We start from the raw sequence: 13,383 nt of genomic DNA, 5'->3' as shown, positions 1-13,383 counted from the left end.
TTTTGCTTGGTAACCTCATTACTCCTCAGCAGTAAACCCTAGAGTTTCCCACTGCAGCTCTTTTCCTACACATGATGGATGATACTAATGATGAGACGGGCATATTTGATTGGTGACTGCCAACAGGTAGGTTTTAAATTTCCCTCACAGCAGCCTCCCTGGGCTGTACACTTGGCGGTGGGCACTGGGGTCCGGGGATGCCCCTTTTTTGTCTCACAAGTATTTCTTGGGCAAGGCCTGCCTTCTGAGCAAAGCAATGGGGCTGTTTGTGATGCTGGAGATTCATGGAACTGGCAACCTTAAAATAAAAGGATGAGTCATCTTTCACATCTCAGACAGAATCTTTCTGAAAGCGACATCATGTGATTTGGATTCAAAGTGTTTATTTGCTGCCAAGAATCAAGTTGCAGGTAATCCTCTTACAGCCTTGTTTTTTGAAGAAAACAAACTGTAGAACTGCAGTGCACTCCAAGTGCCATATATCTATTTTATTCTTCAGGAAATTATATTTTTCTTTTACAGAGCACAACAGGAACCAAAGTAAAAGAGTAATAGATACAGCACTCAGGATAAATCAAATCTTTAAAATAATAATTAAAAAAATTTACACCTTGTCCTATATCCTGTTAGTATTTTCATAATATGGCCATGATTGAAAAAAACAAAAAGCAAGCATTTACAATTTTTTGATAGACTTTTTATGCCAGGAATGGTTAATTGTCAACAAAAATTTATACTAATCAGGCTGATGTAAATCTATTTTGGTAGCATATCATTAACAAATTTATTTTGGAGATAGATAAAAATATTGCCCCTTGATAATAAATCTTTTTTTTTTTCTTTGATGCAAACAGCTAGAACACCTTTTTCTTTTCCTTTTTTTTTTGATATTCTAAGACAAAAGAAATGGTTAATCTTCAGATTAATAAATTAGGTCATTATAATAATAAATTAATTTTTTTTAAAGTTCAGCAACCTCTGTCCAAGTATTTACAACAATACTTGAAAGTTCCTTTACAAAACAGAACACGTTTTCTTTTCACATTAAGCATACTGGGTATCTGTGTCTTTCACAACAAGCATTTTTAAAAGAAAAAAAAAATCAATGCAACAAATGGGTAATTAGTATAAAAGTGCTAAGAGCTGTTTGAAAAGTTTAACACTATAGTATACAGTCAGTTATATCTGAGGCAAACTACAACAAACTTCCAGCTTCTTATGGACAATATTCCAGTAGTTGTTTGTTTCAAACAGTTGTTTGAAAGAAGACAAAGAAATCCAGGAGCTGATTAGTGATGCAGCTAAAACTGCCATCGATGTCTCTGGCCAGTGAGCGAATTGAAAACCGAAAGCAAATCCAAATGAGGAAGAATTTAATAAAGGAATACCTTCTCCATGGCAGGTATGGGGCGGACTGCTCAAGGCGTGTGCATACACACACATACACTCACACTCACACACACATTTCTCTTCCCAACTAAACTGCAGGTAGAATGAGATTTTGTGTTAGTCAAAAATTTGTGATGGAATGCCTGTTTGTTTTTGTTCTGGTTAAAATCTCATAAAAATACATTCAACAGGAAAACATAAAATTGTATGTGTATAAATATATATGCATATATATATTATATACACACGCACACAAATACTTTTGTTTTTCTGAAGCATAAGAGTTACATAAATATTCCTATAATTGCTAGAGTTTAAAGAGGCATAATTTTTTTTTTTTGAGCTTCAACCAAGGTGCTTGAATAATATACAATTAAAATGAAGTAGTTTCTATTTTGTAGATTCAGTATATAAGAAGGAAAAAAAAATATCCCCAAACAGTCTTTTTTTTTAAAAAAAAGTTTCTTTTTAAGCTAGAGCTTCAACGAAAACTATGAACAACCAACAACAGAACAGAAGAAAGCGACAACAAGGAAGTGTAGCCCTGGAAACGCCTGGTGACCTCACCCTCTCCTCCTTCCTGCCATGTGGCCGGCAGAAAAGCTCCAGTGCTCACATCAAGAAACGACTCAGGTCCTGATCATCTGCTGACTCTGCTAGGAACTGGTTGATTGGCTCGGAAGAAAAAAGAAAGCAGCAAAAAGTATAACTGTGTAGATCCTTAATCACCCGCTTTAGAGAAACGTGGCTACCCCACGCCTCCTGCTTCCTCACTGCCTACTGCAGCTGTGACTGTATAGAAAAGAAGCGTGTGGCCTGAGGCCTGGGATGGCTATCAAAAGGGTCTGGTGCTTTTGTCTGGTAGTCTAAGGTGGTTACAGGCAGAAGGATCGCAAGGCCTGTTTTCCTGCTCGCTCAGGCCTGAGCTTTGCAGCAACCAGTGCAGTCTTCCAAGCAACAGGAAAGGATATCCTCTGGGCCACTGGACTGGACTTCTCCCCGAGCCGAGCTGACCAACTGTGTCTTTCCACCACCGCCCCCCTCCCACCCATTCTCCCCAGCCAAACTCACTGTCCCCGCCCCCAAGTTTCTCTACAGCTATATTACAAGCAAATACATCTTAGCAACTTTGAAACCTTTGGTTCTAAGACACCACTTGGTCAGTGATCTTGAGGAGGAGTGGGAATGCTTGCTCTGCATGCCGCCGCCGACAGAGCCCAGCCCAGGAAGTCCTCAGCGCTGTACATCAAGTCACAATCCAATACAATCCACTAAGCAAGTGCACGAATTCGAGTTTACTTTTTAAAAAGCAGACTGAGTCGTTTTTCTGTCTTTCAGAACCTCGTTGGTGCCGCCTGTCTTCACACTGTTTGGTAGAAATTGTCTGCCTGTAGGTGGTTCTGTTTCTGCATGCTGTAGAAGCCACTGAATCTCGCGTCTGGTTCCGCGATTCTCAGCATTCTCTGGGAACCGTCCACCTGGACCCGGGTTCCTTTCTTGCAGTCCACAGATACCAGCTGATTATTTAAAGAAGAAGGCTATTTCATAGGAGGAGGGGGAAAAAAACCATAAAGAATTAGCTGCTTTAGGTATCTTGAATCAACAGATATCTAGGCCTCATTCAAGTGAGATAACAGCATCACAGTACATGGATGAGCGGACTACATGGGGTAACAGCCTGTTCTTTTTGAGGGGGGTGGGGCATGCCACATGGCACACGGGATCTTAGTTCCCTGATCAGGGATTGAACCTGTGCCTCCTGTACTGGAAACAGAGAACTTTAACCACTGAACTGCTGGGGAAGTCCTACCAACTATACTGGGATACTGAAAAACTGTGTTTAAAGGTAAAATGCCAATAAATTATGTCAAGGAGGAGATAAAGGCACTGAGAAAATACTGAAGTGACATAATTATTTTCAAATCCTTGAAGTACAGATCAGTCCTTAAGAGAGTTGAAGGATGAATGGAAGGTACCAGGGAGGCAGCTGTTAAGATAAATGGACCATTTTGAATCACTCAGGCTGTAGAATGAGCATCCCGGTTTGGGCCAGTCCCTCTGTCTCCAGCCACACGCAGGTGGGGACTGTCCTCTACAGCCCTGTATCCCAACCCAGCGGCAATTTGCGTATTTGTTGGAAAAAATCAGAGGCAGGCTATTCCATCTGATAAATTTTCTGTGATAGGGTTATCTGGATGATAAAATGGCTGTTTTCAGTTCTTAAGGTTGTATGACTTTTTTTCTTGAGTAAATGAATTACTTCCTACTTTTTAAAACAGGCAGATTGAAGCCCTTTGTACTGACAGCAAATACATGTTCTTTCTCCACCCTGTCTGGTATTATTTCACACAATGTCTCTGTCTGTTGCTGCCCTTCTCCTCTCTGCTTGCCTTTGACATGTTTCTCTGTCCTTTGGACTTCTGTACATCTTCATGAGCTTTCAGCTCTCCTCTTTCCCTCTTCTGAGTGTTACCTTCTACCCTCAACCATCTATGTTGATAGATGATTGAGAAATACCAAGTGATCAAGTTTTAATCTCTAATATAAACAACAATGACTTAAACAAATACCCCTGGATTGATTCCTATTTGAAAACTTTAAATTCAGGAAATTGGACTTGTGAAAAAGGTCGGATTCGTCAACCGATGGATGATGGAGAATTCATTCAGTGACTGATCTAGCCCCAGGCAAGTACTATATATCTGATCATTACAGCCTGATGTACATTTGAGGCCATGAAGAGCAAAGTAAAATTCGGCTGGTAGAGCAGATATCCAGCAATTAAGAAAACACAAGCATGGAGGCTTTCCTAGTTTGATTGTTTAAGAGGTTGAAACTGGTCAGGACAATACCTTAGTTGGTGTTCGATACCAGCAGAGCAGTGGTACCCACTGCTTCTTCTGATTGATGAACAGGAATGCTATTACGATAGAGAGGCCTATTATTATGGGAACCACAACTGAGGCAATGGAGTCCACCGAAGACTCTTCTGAGTTCAGCCTGGTATTCTCTCTGTGATCTGTCTGGGGGTGACCCACGTCTAGGAGAAAAAAGATATCACATGCATGTATTACCTAAACCAGAATTTTTAAGGATTATCTTAATTATACTGCAAATAGAGATCAGTGGCTTGGTTTTATTGCTTCCCAGTACTTTAAGGCTAAAACATGATTAAAGTCTAATGTGGATCCATAGAGCTCTTATGAAAGGGCAGAACTCTTAGGATGGATATAAAAAAGGAAATATTAGGGTGAGAAGGTTTAATAACTGGGCAGGATGATACTGATTCTAGCTAGTCAAGAAAAGGTTCTTATGTAGACTTTAAAAATGACTTTAAAATATTTTGATTAATGCTAACCTTTATGGTCCTTCTAAGATTCTGAAACAGAAACATCAACTTTCCTCCCTGCTTATTTATACTAGTAAACCGGAGGCGAGGACAAAGTACATGCTTCTACTTAGTGTAATAGGTAAGACTAATTAGTGCACTTGTAAAAACCAAGCCAGGATCAAAAGCTTGGTCTGTTGGTTGATATTTCAGTTTACTGAGCTCTAAGCAAAAATGCCTTACTTTTCATAAACAATAAAAATTCATTGGGCCTGTTAGATCATTTTCCTCTATAAGGGACATTTAATTTTGCTCTCATAGACGATGGGTCTTTTCATTCTTTTAAATCACCATTCCTTAACAAAGGTAAATATACAGCAATCAGGAGCACTCTGAAAATGTCCTTATTTTGTCTGAAGTAAACCACTGTAGTCAGGATCAGGTTAGTGAAAGATGCGGAACACATACAATCAAAAGGACCTGATTTTGAACTGTTTTGAAGACTCAGCTCATGAAGCGGCACAGTTTTGTGATGTTAATACTGTCTTTAATTTAAAACTCAGATTTTTATTAGTATACTTCTGTGTGTTTGTGGGGGGATGGAAAGAAGAAACCCTTCCTAGTCATTTTAGCCACCATAGATGGTAATACTTTATAGGAGGTAGAAAAAAAGCAAACGTATTTATCAGCATGAAAAAAATGCAAAAAAGATAAACATCTATTGATGAATTCAGGGTGCAAATATATAATGAAGAATGAACTTTTAGCTTCCCACAATATAAACGATATTGGAAGTGTTTTTAGGAGTATATGACATATAAGAAGATTATAAAGTAAATTGAGGCTTGGGGAAAGAAAAATGAAGTTTCAATTGAGCTCTGTTAAAAAAAAAAAAAAAATTAGTCTTTAAATTGTTTTACGGCCTAAAAGCAGGCCATAAAATTTAGCTTTAAGCTTTCTAGCAGCCAAAGCAAAAATGGAAACAAGCACCATCAATAAGATTCACACTATCTTTAAGATGAAAACAAAGCAGTTGCTTAGGAGAAGCATAGATTTCCTTGGTACCAACACATGGGATTTCTCCTAAGGGTCCTTATAGCACAACCACTATGTAACTCAGAGTCCTCAACATAATAATTAAGGGCTATTCTTGTGGCCAAAACTCAGCACCCAGAGCAGTATGTGGCACTGAGCAGGCACTAACTGACTGACTGTACACATAATGGGAAAGCGCCTTTCAGTCAGCAATTATATAAGGAGCCAAAACATGGGTCCAGGAATTTGGCTCTGGTCATCTGGCTGGATCCAAGCATAACACTTACACAACATCTAAAGTAAGCGATCATTACTCTCTCAAGCGATGAATTAATTTCTTCCAAAAGAAATAACAAAAACTGTCTTAACAATGATTTTGAAAATGTCCTTGGAGTAGACAGGAGGCAGTACTCAGTCATGGCTAAGAGCAAGCTTACTCTATTTTGATCAAGAGACCTACTTCTAGATAGAAGGTTAAGATTGACAGGAACTTGGCCGTGCTTTGCCACTTAGCTGCTGAGAGGCAGAATAACATCTCTATTGCACACAACTAAAAGCACAGAGCAAGAAAAAAAGAAGCCTGGAAAAGCCTGATGAGTGGGAAAACCAACATTATCAGTAATAAACTGAACTCTCAGAGTGAAAATTGCCCAGAGGCAGAGGGCAATCTTAATGCATAAATGCTTGATACAGGGTCCACAGGGGCAGGTGAATAATTTATTACTACTATGCTTACAAAGTTTATTCACATACATACATTTGAGAGATGGCTTAGAAATTCCAGATACCAAGCTTTTATGACCTGGAACATACTTCTTTCCATTATCATTAAGTCTCTGAGCATGTGGGGCCGGAAAAGAGGCATTTTATCTGCAGACTTACTTCATCATCCCAGGCTGTTAAATATGTTACAGCCAAGCAGGTCTTTCCTGGACTGGTTGTTTGAGATTACTTGGACATGTGATTTAATAGGTTACTCAAAAGAAGTTTTGAAAATTAAAAAAAAAAAAGTAAATCATACACATGACAGATTTGAGAGAAGTGAAACGTGATGAGAGTACGAACTCAGCTTCCACTGTGCATTAACTGAGCACCTGCAGTGAAATAGACTCTGACATCCGCTGGCATTGGCACTCACCTCTGGGGAGATGGATAATGTCGTTTTCACTGGGTGTGGGCCACAGGGGGACCTCCATGTCAATCTCCCGATGATTTGTCTTCTCAATGGGTATATTGGTTGGTTCTGGGACATACATTTCTAAAAAGAAGGGAAGGTTTTTTTTTGTAAGAGATGATTAGAGGGGAGCGCCTTATTAACTTCTGTCTCCTCAACCCAGATAGATGGTGCATTCAGTTCACTACAACACAATACAACACGTCCTGGGACACAGAAGATGCAGCTTCTGCACTGGCAGCATTAATGCCCAAGAGTCACTGCCTTTGCAGGCGTGGGAAACATGTCTTACAGCCATTTAAAAGGGGGAGAAGAAGTTTACTCCTCCACTAAACTCAAAAGCTCTGCTTTTTCCTAACAAATGCTGCTGACTACAGATTTGTGCAAGCTGATGGGCACTGGCTGAAATGAAAGGATTTCTTTTACTTTCCATCAGCTAAATTATACTTTAATAACTGTTGCTCTTTAATCCATGAGTGTTGAATCATTTATACGAAATATGTCACAGGAAGTGAAAAAGTTAAAGCGCCTTCATTCTTTATTCATTTCCCCTTCACTCTGTTCCCCTCAAAAGGAATGGACGTCAGCAGACCTCATACGGTGCTGCCTGATTTAAGTCTTACATGTCTGCTCTGTTACTCCTGGAATCATGTAGACTGGAAACTGAACTTGAGTAAATATGCTTATATTATCTAACTCAATCATACAGACACTTTGATCAACAAGATACTACAACATGAAACAAAACTGAGAAGAATGATACATTTGTTAACCCCAAATATCAGGAATATATTCCTAACTTCATCTGGCTAACAATAATTAGCCAACTTTTTAAAGAAATAATTCTTAAGAACCTCTTTTTCCAACATATGACAACAGAAATCTGCATCAAACACTCTTCTTGGCCAAGTCCTGCTGTATTATTAACTGGTTTTTATAATAAGGTTACCCAACACTGGCGATACTCAATACTAATAAAACAGCCTTGTGCTGTGCTGTGCTTAGTTGCTCAGTCTTGTGTCTGAGTTTTTGTGAACCTATGGACTGTAGCCCGCCAGGCTCCTCTGTCGATGGGATTCTCCAGGCAAGAATACTGGAGTAGGTTGCCATGCTCTCCTCCAGGGGATCTTCCCGACCCAGGGATTGAACCCAGGTCTCTGGCATTGCAGGCAGATTCTTTACCATCTGAGCCGCCAGGGAAGCCCAATAAACAGCCTTATTTAGACCAAAATACATGAAATATGTTTTTATAAGTTAGAATATTTCTGCTTAGAGTGATCGATGGCTATCCCAAAGTTACTAGTCTTTCAAGAAGTGAACCTTAAAAAAGACAGATTTGAGAGAAGTGAAAAGTGACAGAGAAGAGAGTATGAACTCAGCTTCCACTGTGCATTAACAGCCCAAGGTTATGCATCCAGGAACGGCACAGCCAGGCTTCAAATGCAGTCCTGTGAATCCAAAGCCCAGGTCTTCCTACTGTCCCCAGGAATAAAGTCACTTTGGCTTTAACTTTCTTAGTTAAATTTCAAGACCTCCTCCAGTAGCTCAGTGGTAAAGAGTCTGCAGGCAATGCAGGAGCCACAGGAGCAATGGGTTTGATCCCTGGGTTGGGAAGATCCCCTGGAGGAGGGCACAGCAACTCACTCCACTGTTCTTGCCTAAAAAATCCCCTGGACAGAGGAGCATGGCAGGCTACAGTCTATGGGCTCACAAAGTGTCAGATACGATTGAAGCAACTTAGCATGCATGTACTCAGACATGACAAGAACTACTCACTCTTAAGAGTTTTGAAAGGTTCAACAACTCACTGAAATAAAAAAGAGAGTTTACTGAAAACATTTTCATTTACAGAAGCACGGGCCTGAGTATCAACTAGTGATTCCAAACTTTTCTATCATATCTGAGTCACCCGAGGCCTTATAAAACCTGCTCACAGGTCCTGATTTGGTAGGTCCGGGCTAGACCTGATTTGGTGGTTCTAGGCTGTATGTGGGGATGGTGTTTAGCTTGCCCACTGAGACATCTTGAAATACGATATGAATTTCCTGGAGGAATTTGGGAAGAAAGCCCCTTGACATTTACATGACATCTTTGCTATGGTGTCTTGAGCCCCTGCCCTGCCTGGTCCAACACACAGCCTTGAGCTGCCTTATCACCCCAGGGGCTGCCTCAGGAGAAAGGGCTATCATGAGACCCACGCGGAAAACCTGTGAATGACAGCAGCTAGTGTCAGACTTTATTTTTCTGGGCTCCAAAATCGCTGCAGATGGTAACTGCAGCCATGAAATTAAAAGACGCTTAATCCTTAGAAGAAAAGTTATGACCAACCTAGACAGCATATTCAAAAGCAGAGACACTACTTTGCCAACAAAGGTCCATCTAGTCAAGGCTATGGTTTTTCCTGTGGTCATGTATGGATGTGAGAGTTGGACTGTGAAGACGGCTGAGCGCTGAAGAAGGATGCTTTTGAACTGTGGTGTTGGAGAAGACTCTTGAGAGTCCCATGGACTGTAAGGGGATCCAACCAGTCCATTCTGGAGGAGATCAGCCCTGGGATTTCTTTGGAAAGAATGATGCTAAAGCCAAAACTGCATTACTTTGGCCACCTCATGCAAAGAGTTGACTCATTGAAAAGACTCTGATGCTGGGAGGGATTGGGGGCAGGAGGAGAAGGGGACGACAGAGGATGAGATGGCTGGATGGCATCACTGACTCGATGGACGTGAGTCTGAGTGAACTCCGGGAGTTGGTGATGGACAGGGAGGCCTGGTGTGCTGCGATTCATGGGGTCGCAAAGAGTCGGACACGACTGAGCGACTGAACTGAAGTAGCAAAGACTTCTGCAGAGTCCCCCAGGGCTGGGGTCAGCTCAGAGCCTTCCTGGGTGACAGCAGCAGAGAGAAGCAACTTTGAAATTCCTGTGCCTCCTTCCTGCCTGGAGGTAGATTTCAGTGAAACCTTCCACACCACACAGGCTTGACAGTGTGCGTTCTCTTCCACCAGGTGCTTAGAAAGGCTCTACCTTGCGATGGCTGGGAATGTTGGAAGGATCTGCCCAGGATGGAGGAGGACTGTTTTACTCTGTGGTTACTTAATCATCATCGTTCAACCAACATTTCATCAAAACTTCCTACGTGGCAGGCACTGGGCTAAGTCTGGGGCACACAGTCATGATCAAGACCAATTCTGCCCTCATGGGCCTCCCGTGATGAGTTCCATCTCCCCACTGGGCAGCTCACAGCCTGTCCTCTGGATCAACCTGCTCTGCTAAACTCAGTTCAGCTCTGATTAAAATCCACCCATACCACCTCCTCTATCACCAAATATTCAAAGCTCAGTTCAGAGCTCTTGGGTCTAAGGGGAGAGGGTCATTTCCTTTAATGTGAATTTAAGAGGGAAGCCACCTCTGAGCATTTTTGCCAAAAAGGATAAATCTTTCCAAAAAAAATGCTTGGAGAAACAAAAAGAAGTGTGGGTGCTGCTGTGTTTCTATGCTGAGACCGGGGCCTGCCACGGCCAGAAACTGCAACAACCCCAACTCTCAAACAGAACCCTTCTGACATTTACTGCAAGAGCCCTTTACAAAGCTGCTGGCCTTGTCGATGACAGAGGAGTGACACACACCTTCCCCTGGCCAGAGGCCCAGATCACGGCACTCAGTCACAATTAAGAATTACAACTGGGGTCCAGTTTGCTCTGAACTTCAGAGGAACCTGAGACAACTTAGTGGCGACATATTTTAAATTCAGATGCACCGACCTGGCCCATTGTAAGATTTACCTTCCTTAAAATGTCTGTTTCTGGAATATGGGGCAGGGTGCTTGGGACTTGCAAGGTGAGGACACCACTTTTGTGGGGATGGAACTCCAGGTTAACCCAGGTCCAGGACTCCCAGGTCTGCTAACGAGCTGCATGGCTTTGGGTCATTCGCTTAACTTTTCTGACCTTCAGTTTTCTATAAAATGGGACCAGCAAACCAGTTCACAAGTCTTTTACTCATGTCCAGAGGTGGCAAAAGGAAGAAATGCTTGGTAAGGGCAGGGCTGTTCAGAATGTCAGCTGATGTGTGCAGGGGGCAAAGCCAAGTAGCCTGAACCATCTGGGGGAGAAGCAGCCACCTGAAACTTCACAGAGAGACCACGAGAAATTGGGACAGGAGCCCAGGCTTCCTGGCAGGCCACACTTAGTCAAACGTGAAGCGGCAGAGCTCAACTGACTACAAAATGTGTGCAGATAAAATGGAAAAATGAGTCATCAATAATACATCAGAAGCAGAAAGGGGAGTTAACGGAAATTAAGTTCCAATCCAACAGTGCACTCTGACAGAGAAGTCCCTGGAGAAACCTCCAGTTGTGAACAGATGCCAGTGAAACCTGCATTCCCTCTTCTATCACACTCGCAGTCGAGCAGACTGGACCTACCTCTATTCCTGCCACCGTCACCTGAACTCGGGTCCTCCCATCACACACCCGGGGCGTCTATAAGGCAGGTCACAGCTGTCCTGGCCCGGGGTCTCTCCCGGCTTCAGCCCCTCCTGCAGATGCTGTGAGGCTCCCCAGAGCACCTCCATGATCTTGTGTCTCATCTGTTTAAAAAGGAGCCTCCCGAGAAGGATAAAGGACAAAATCTACCTCTATGTTTGAATATTGAAGCCCTAAACATCTTGACCAAAGCTGTCTTCTCTGTCCTTACCTCCTGCTACTAGAATTCCCTATTCCAGGGGCATCTGGCCTCCGTCTCAGGGTCTTTGGTCAGGTGACTCTTTCACTCCAATGAAGAGAGCCCGCCTGTCCTTCAAGGCCCAGCTCAGTCCTTCTTCAAGTGAAAGCCACCCAGACAGACCCCTCTACTCCACAGGAAAATCCTGTCTGTGAATTGAGCACCGTGGTCTGTAGCTGAGATGTGTCATGCTACAGACAGCATCATGGAGATGTTGTCTCCAATTCACCACCCACCCCTTCTTTCTGAAACCATCTAAGCAGACTTTGTTGCCACCACTGTAGGGAAATGGCTCGTCAAAATGACTTAAAAAGGGAAAGTGAAGTCGCTCAGTCATGTCTGACTCTTTGCGACCCCACAGACTAGCCTACCAGGCTCCTCTGTCCATGGGATTTTCCAGGCAATAGTATTGGAGTGGACTGCCATTTCCTTCTCCAGGGGATCTTCCCAACCCAGGGCTTGAACCCTGGTCTCCCGCATTGTAGACAGACGCTTTACCGTCTGAGCCATGACTTGGGTGACGCTAAATGCACGATGGTCAGTCCCGACTTCTCACCTGATGTCACCCACCCCACTCCCCCACCCTTTCTCCAGGTGGCTCCCAGGTCACAGCTCTTGGTGTCTCCCCAGGGGGCAGGGGCTCCTTTTCTGTTTTCTATCCCTGACCTGCCCAGATCCCAAAAGTGGAGGGTTCTTGGGCTCAGTTCCAGACTCCCTTTTCTTCTCTATCTCCATTCACTTCTTGGGTGACCTCGTCCAGTCTCAAGGGTTAAAAACCTCCCATCTATGACAATGTTCAAGTTTATAGAAACATTTCCTGTCTCTCTCCTGAGCTCTAGATATTCACTGTCTATTCACTGCCTCCACTCAGGTGTCCAATGGAGATTTCAAACTAAAAAAATGCCCAAATAAAACTGATTTTACACCAGAGCTGCAACTCCATGTTTTAGTCAAAAACATTACAGTTGTTCATGGTGTCTCTCCTCTTCTTCTTACTCCTCACATCGTGTTCAAATCCTATGGAATCTTTTACTAGAATCAGAACCCAGCCACTTCTCCCACCTCACATCTACTCCCTGGTCTCGGCTTCCACTTCTGCAAGAAACATTCCATCACTGCTCCACTCAAAACCCTCCAGAGTTTCTATCTTACCTCAATAAAATTCTAAAATCGCTCATGAGATCTCATATTTTGGTGCATGGTTACTTCTCTGCTTGCTTCTGGTTACCCTCCCTGCTCAAGGGGTCCCACCCAAACAGCCTCCCTGTCTCTCTCCGAGCATCCATGGCATATTCCCACCCACCGGGCTCTCATCCTGCTTATGTGCAGAGGTTCTCCCCTAACCCATGATTCCTGCCATCCTTCTGGTTCCCTTATAAATGTCCTCTAATCTGTGGGGGTTTCTGGATCATCCAAACACCCCGCCCCTTCTGCCCAGACCCCGGCCCACACCGGGCTGGCTGCAAGTCGCTCTGCGGCCCGTGGCCTCATCATGTGTCTGTTCCCTGTTTGCTGCCTGTGTCTCCCTAAGAAAACCTCAGTTCTGTATGGATGGGGACTTGTTGGATTCACTGTTTGTCTTCCCCAGGCCTCAAGCAGTGCTTACTTGAGCAGGCATGAAATGAATCTTGGTTCAATAAGTAAGATCAAGTTTTACCATTTAGATCATTAAAAGCATATTACTAGGAAAACTGGTATGAAACTCGGGAATCAGGTGAAACGTATTAGATAAAGCAAC

The 13,383-nt window shown here is 43.0% G+C and overlaps 1 protein-coding gene across 4 annotated transcripts in view; it reads right to left on the bottom strand.

Annotated features, from left to right (window-relative positions):
• Nucleotides 1-462: 462 nt before the first annotated feature.
• The window catches only part of CRIM1 (cysteine rich transmembrane BMP regulator 1), a 209,324-nt gene continuing 196,403 nt past the window's right edge, over nt 463-13,383 (bottom strand). For all 4 annotated transcript variants that reach the window (XM_070798502.1, XM_070798501.1, XM_070798500.1 and 1 more), the window contains 3 exons: nt 6,891-7,010; nt 4,242-4,429; nt 463-2,927 (listed from right to left, as the gene is read on the bottom strand). In XM_070798502.1, coding sequence (XP_070654603.1) covers nt 2,751-2,927; nt 4,242-4,429; nt 6,891-7,010 — 485 coding nt within the window. In that variant the 3' untranslated portion in view covers nt 463-2,750. The remainder of the gene's footprint in view (nt 2,928-4,241; nt 4,430-6,890; nt 7,011-13,383) is intronic.

This window comes from Bos indicus, chromosome 11 (genome assembly GCF_029378745.1).
Source record: "Bos indicus isolate NIAB-ARS_2022 breed Sahiwal x Tharparkar chromosome 11, NIAB-ARS_B.indTharparkar_mat_pri_1.0, whole genome shotgun sequence".
In the NCBI taxonomy this organism is placed as follows: domain Eukaryota; kingdom Metazoa; phylum Chordata; class Mammalia; order Artiodactyla; family Bovidae; genus Bos; species Bos indicus.
Note: the sequence above shows the minus strand (reverse complement) of the source record. Positions and strands in the feature narration are given on the sequence as shown.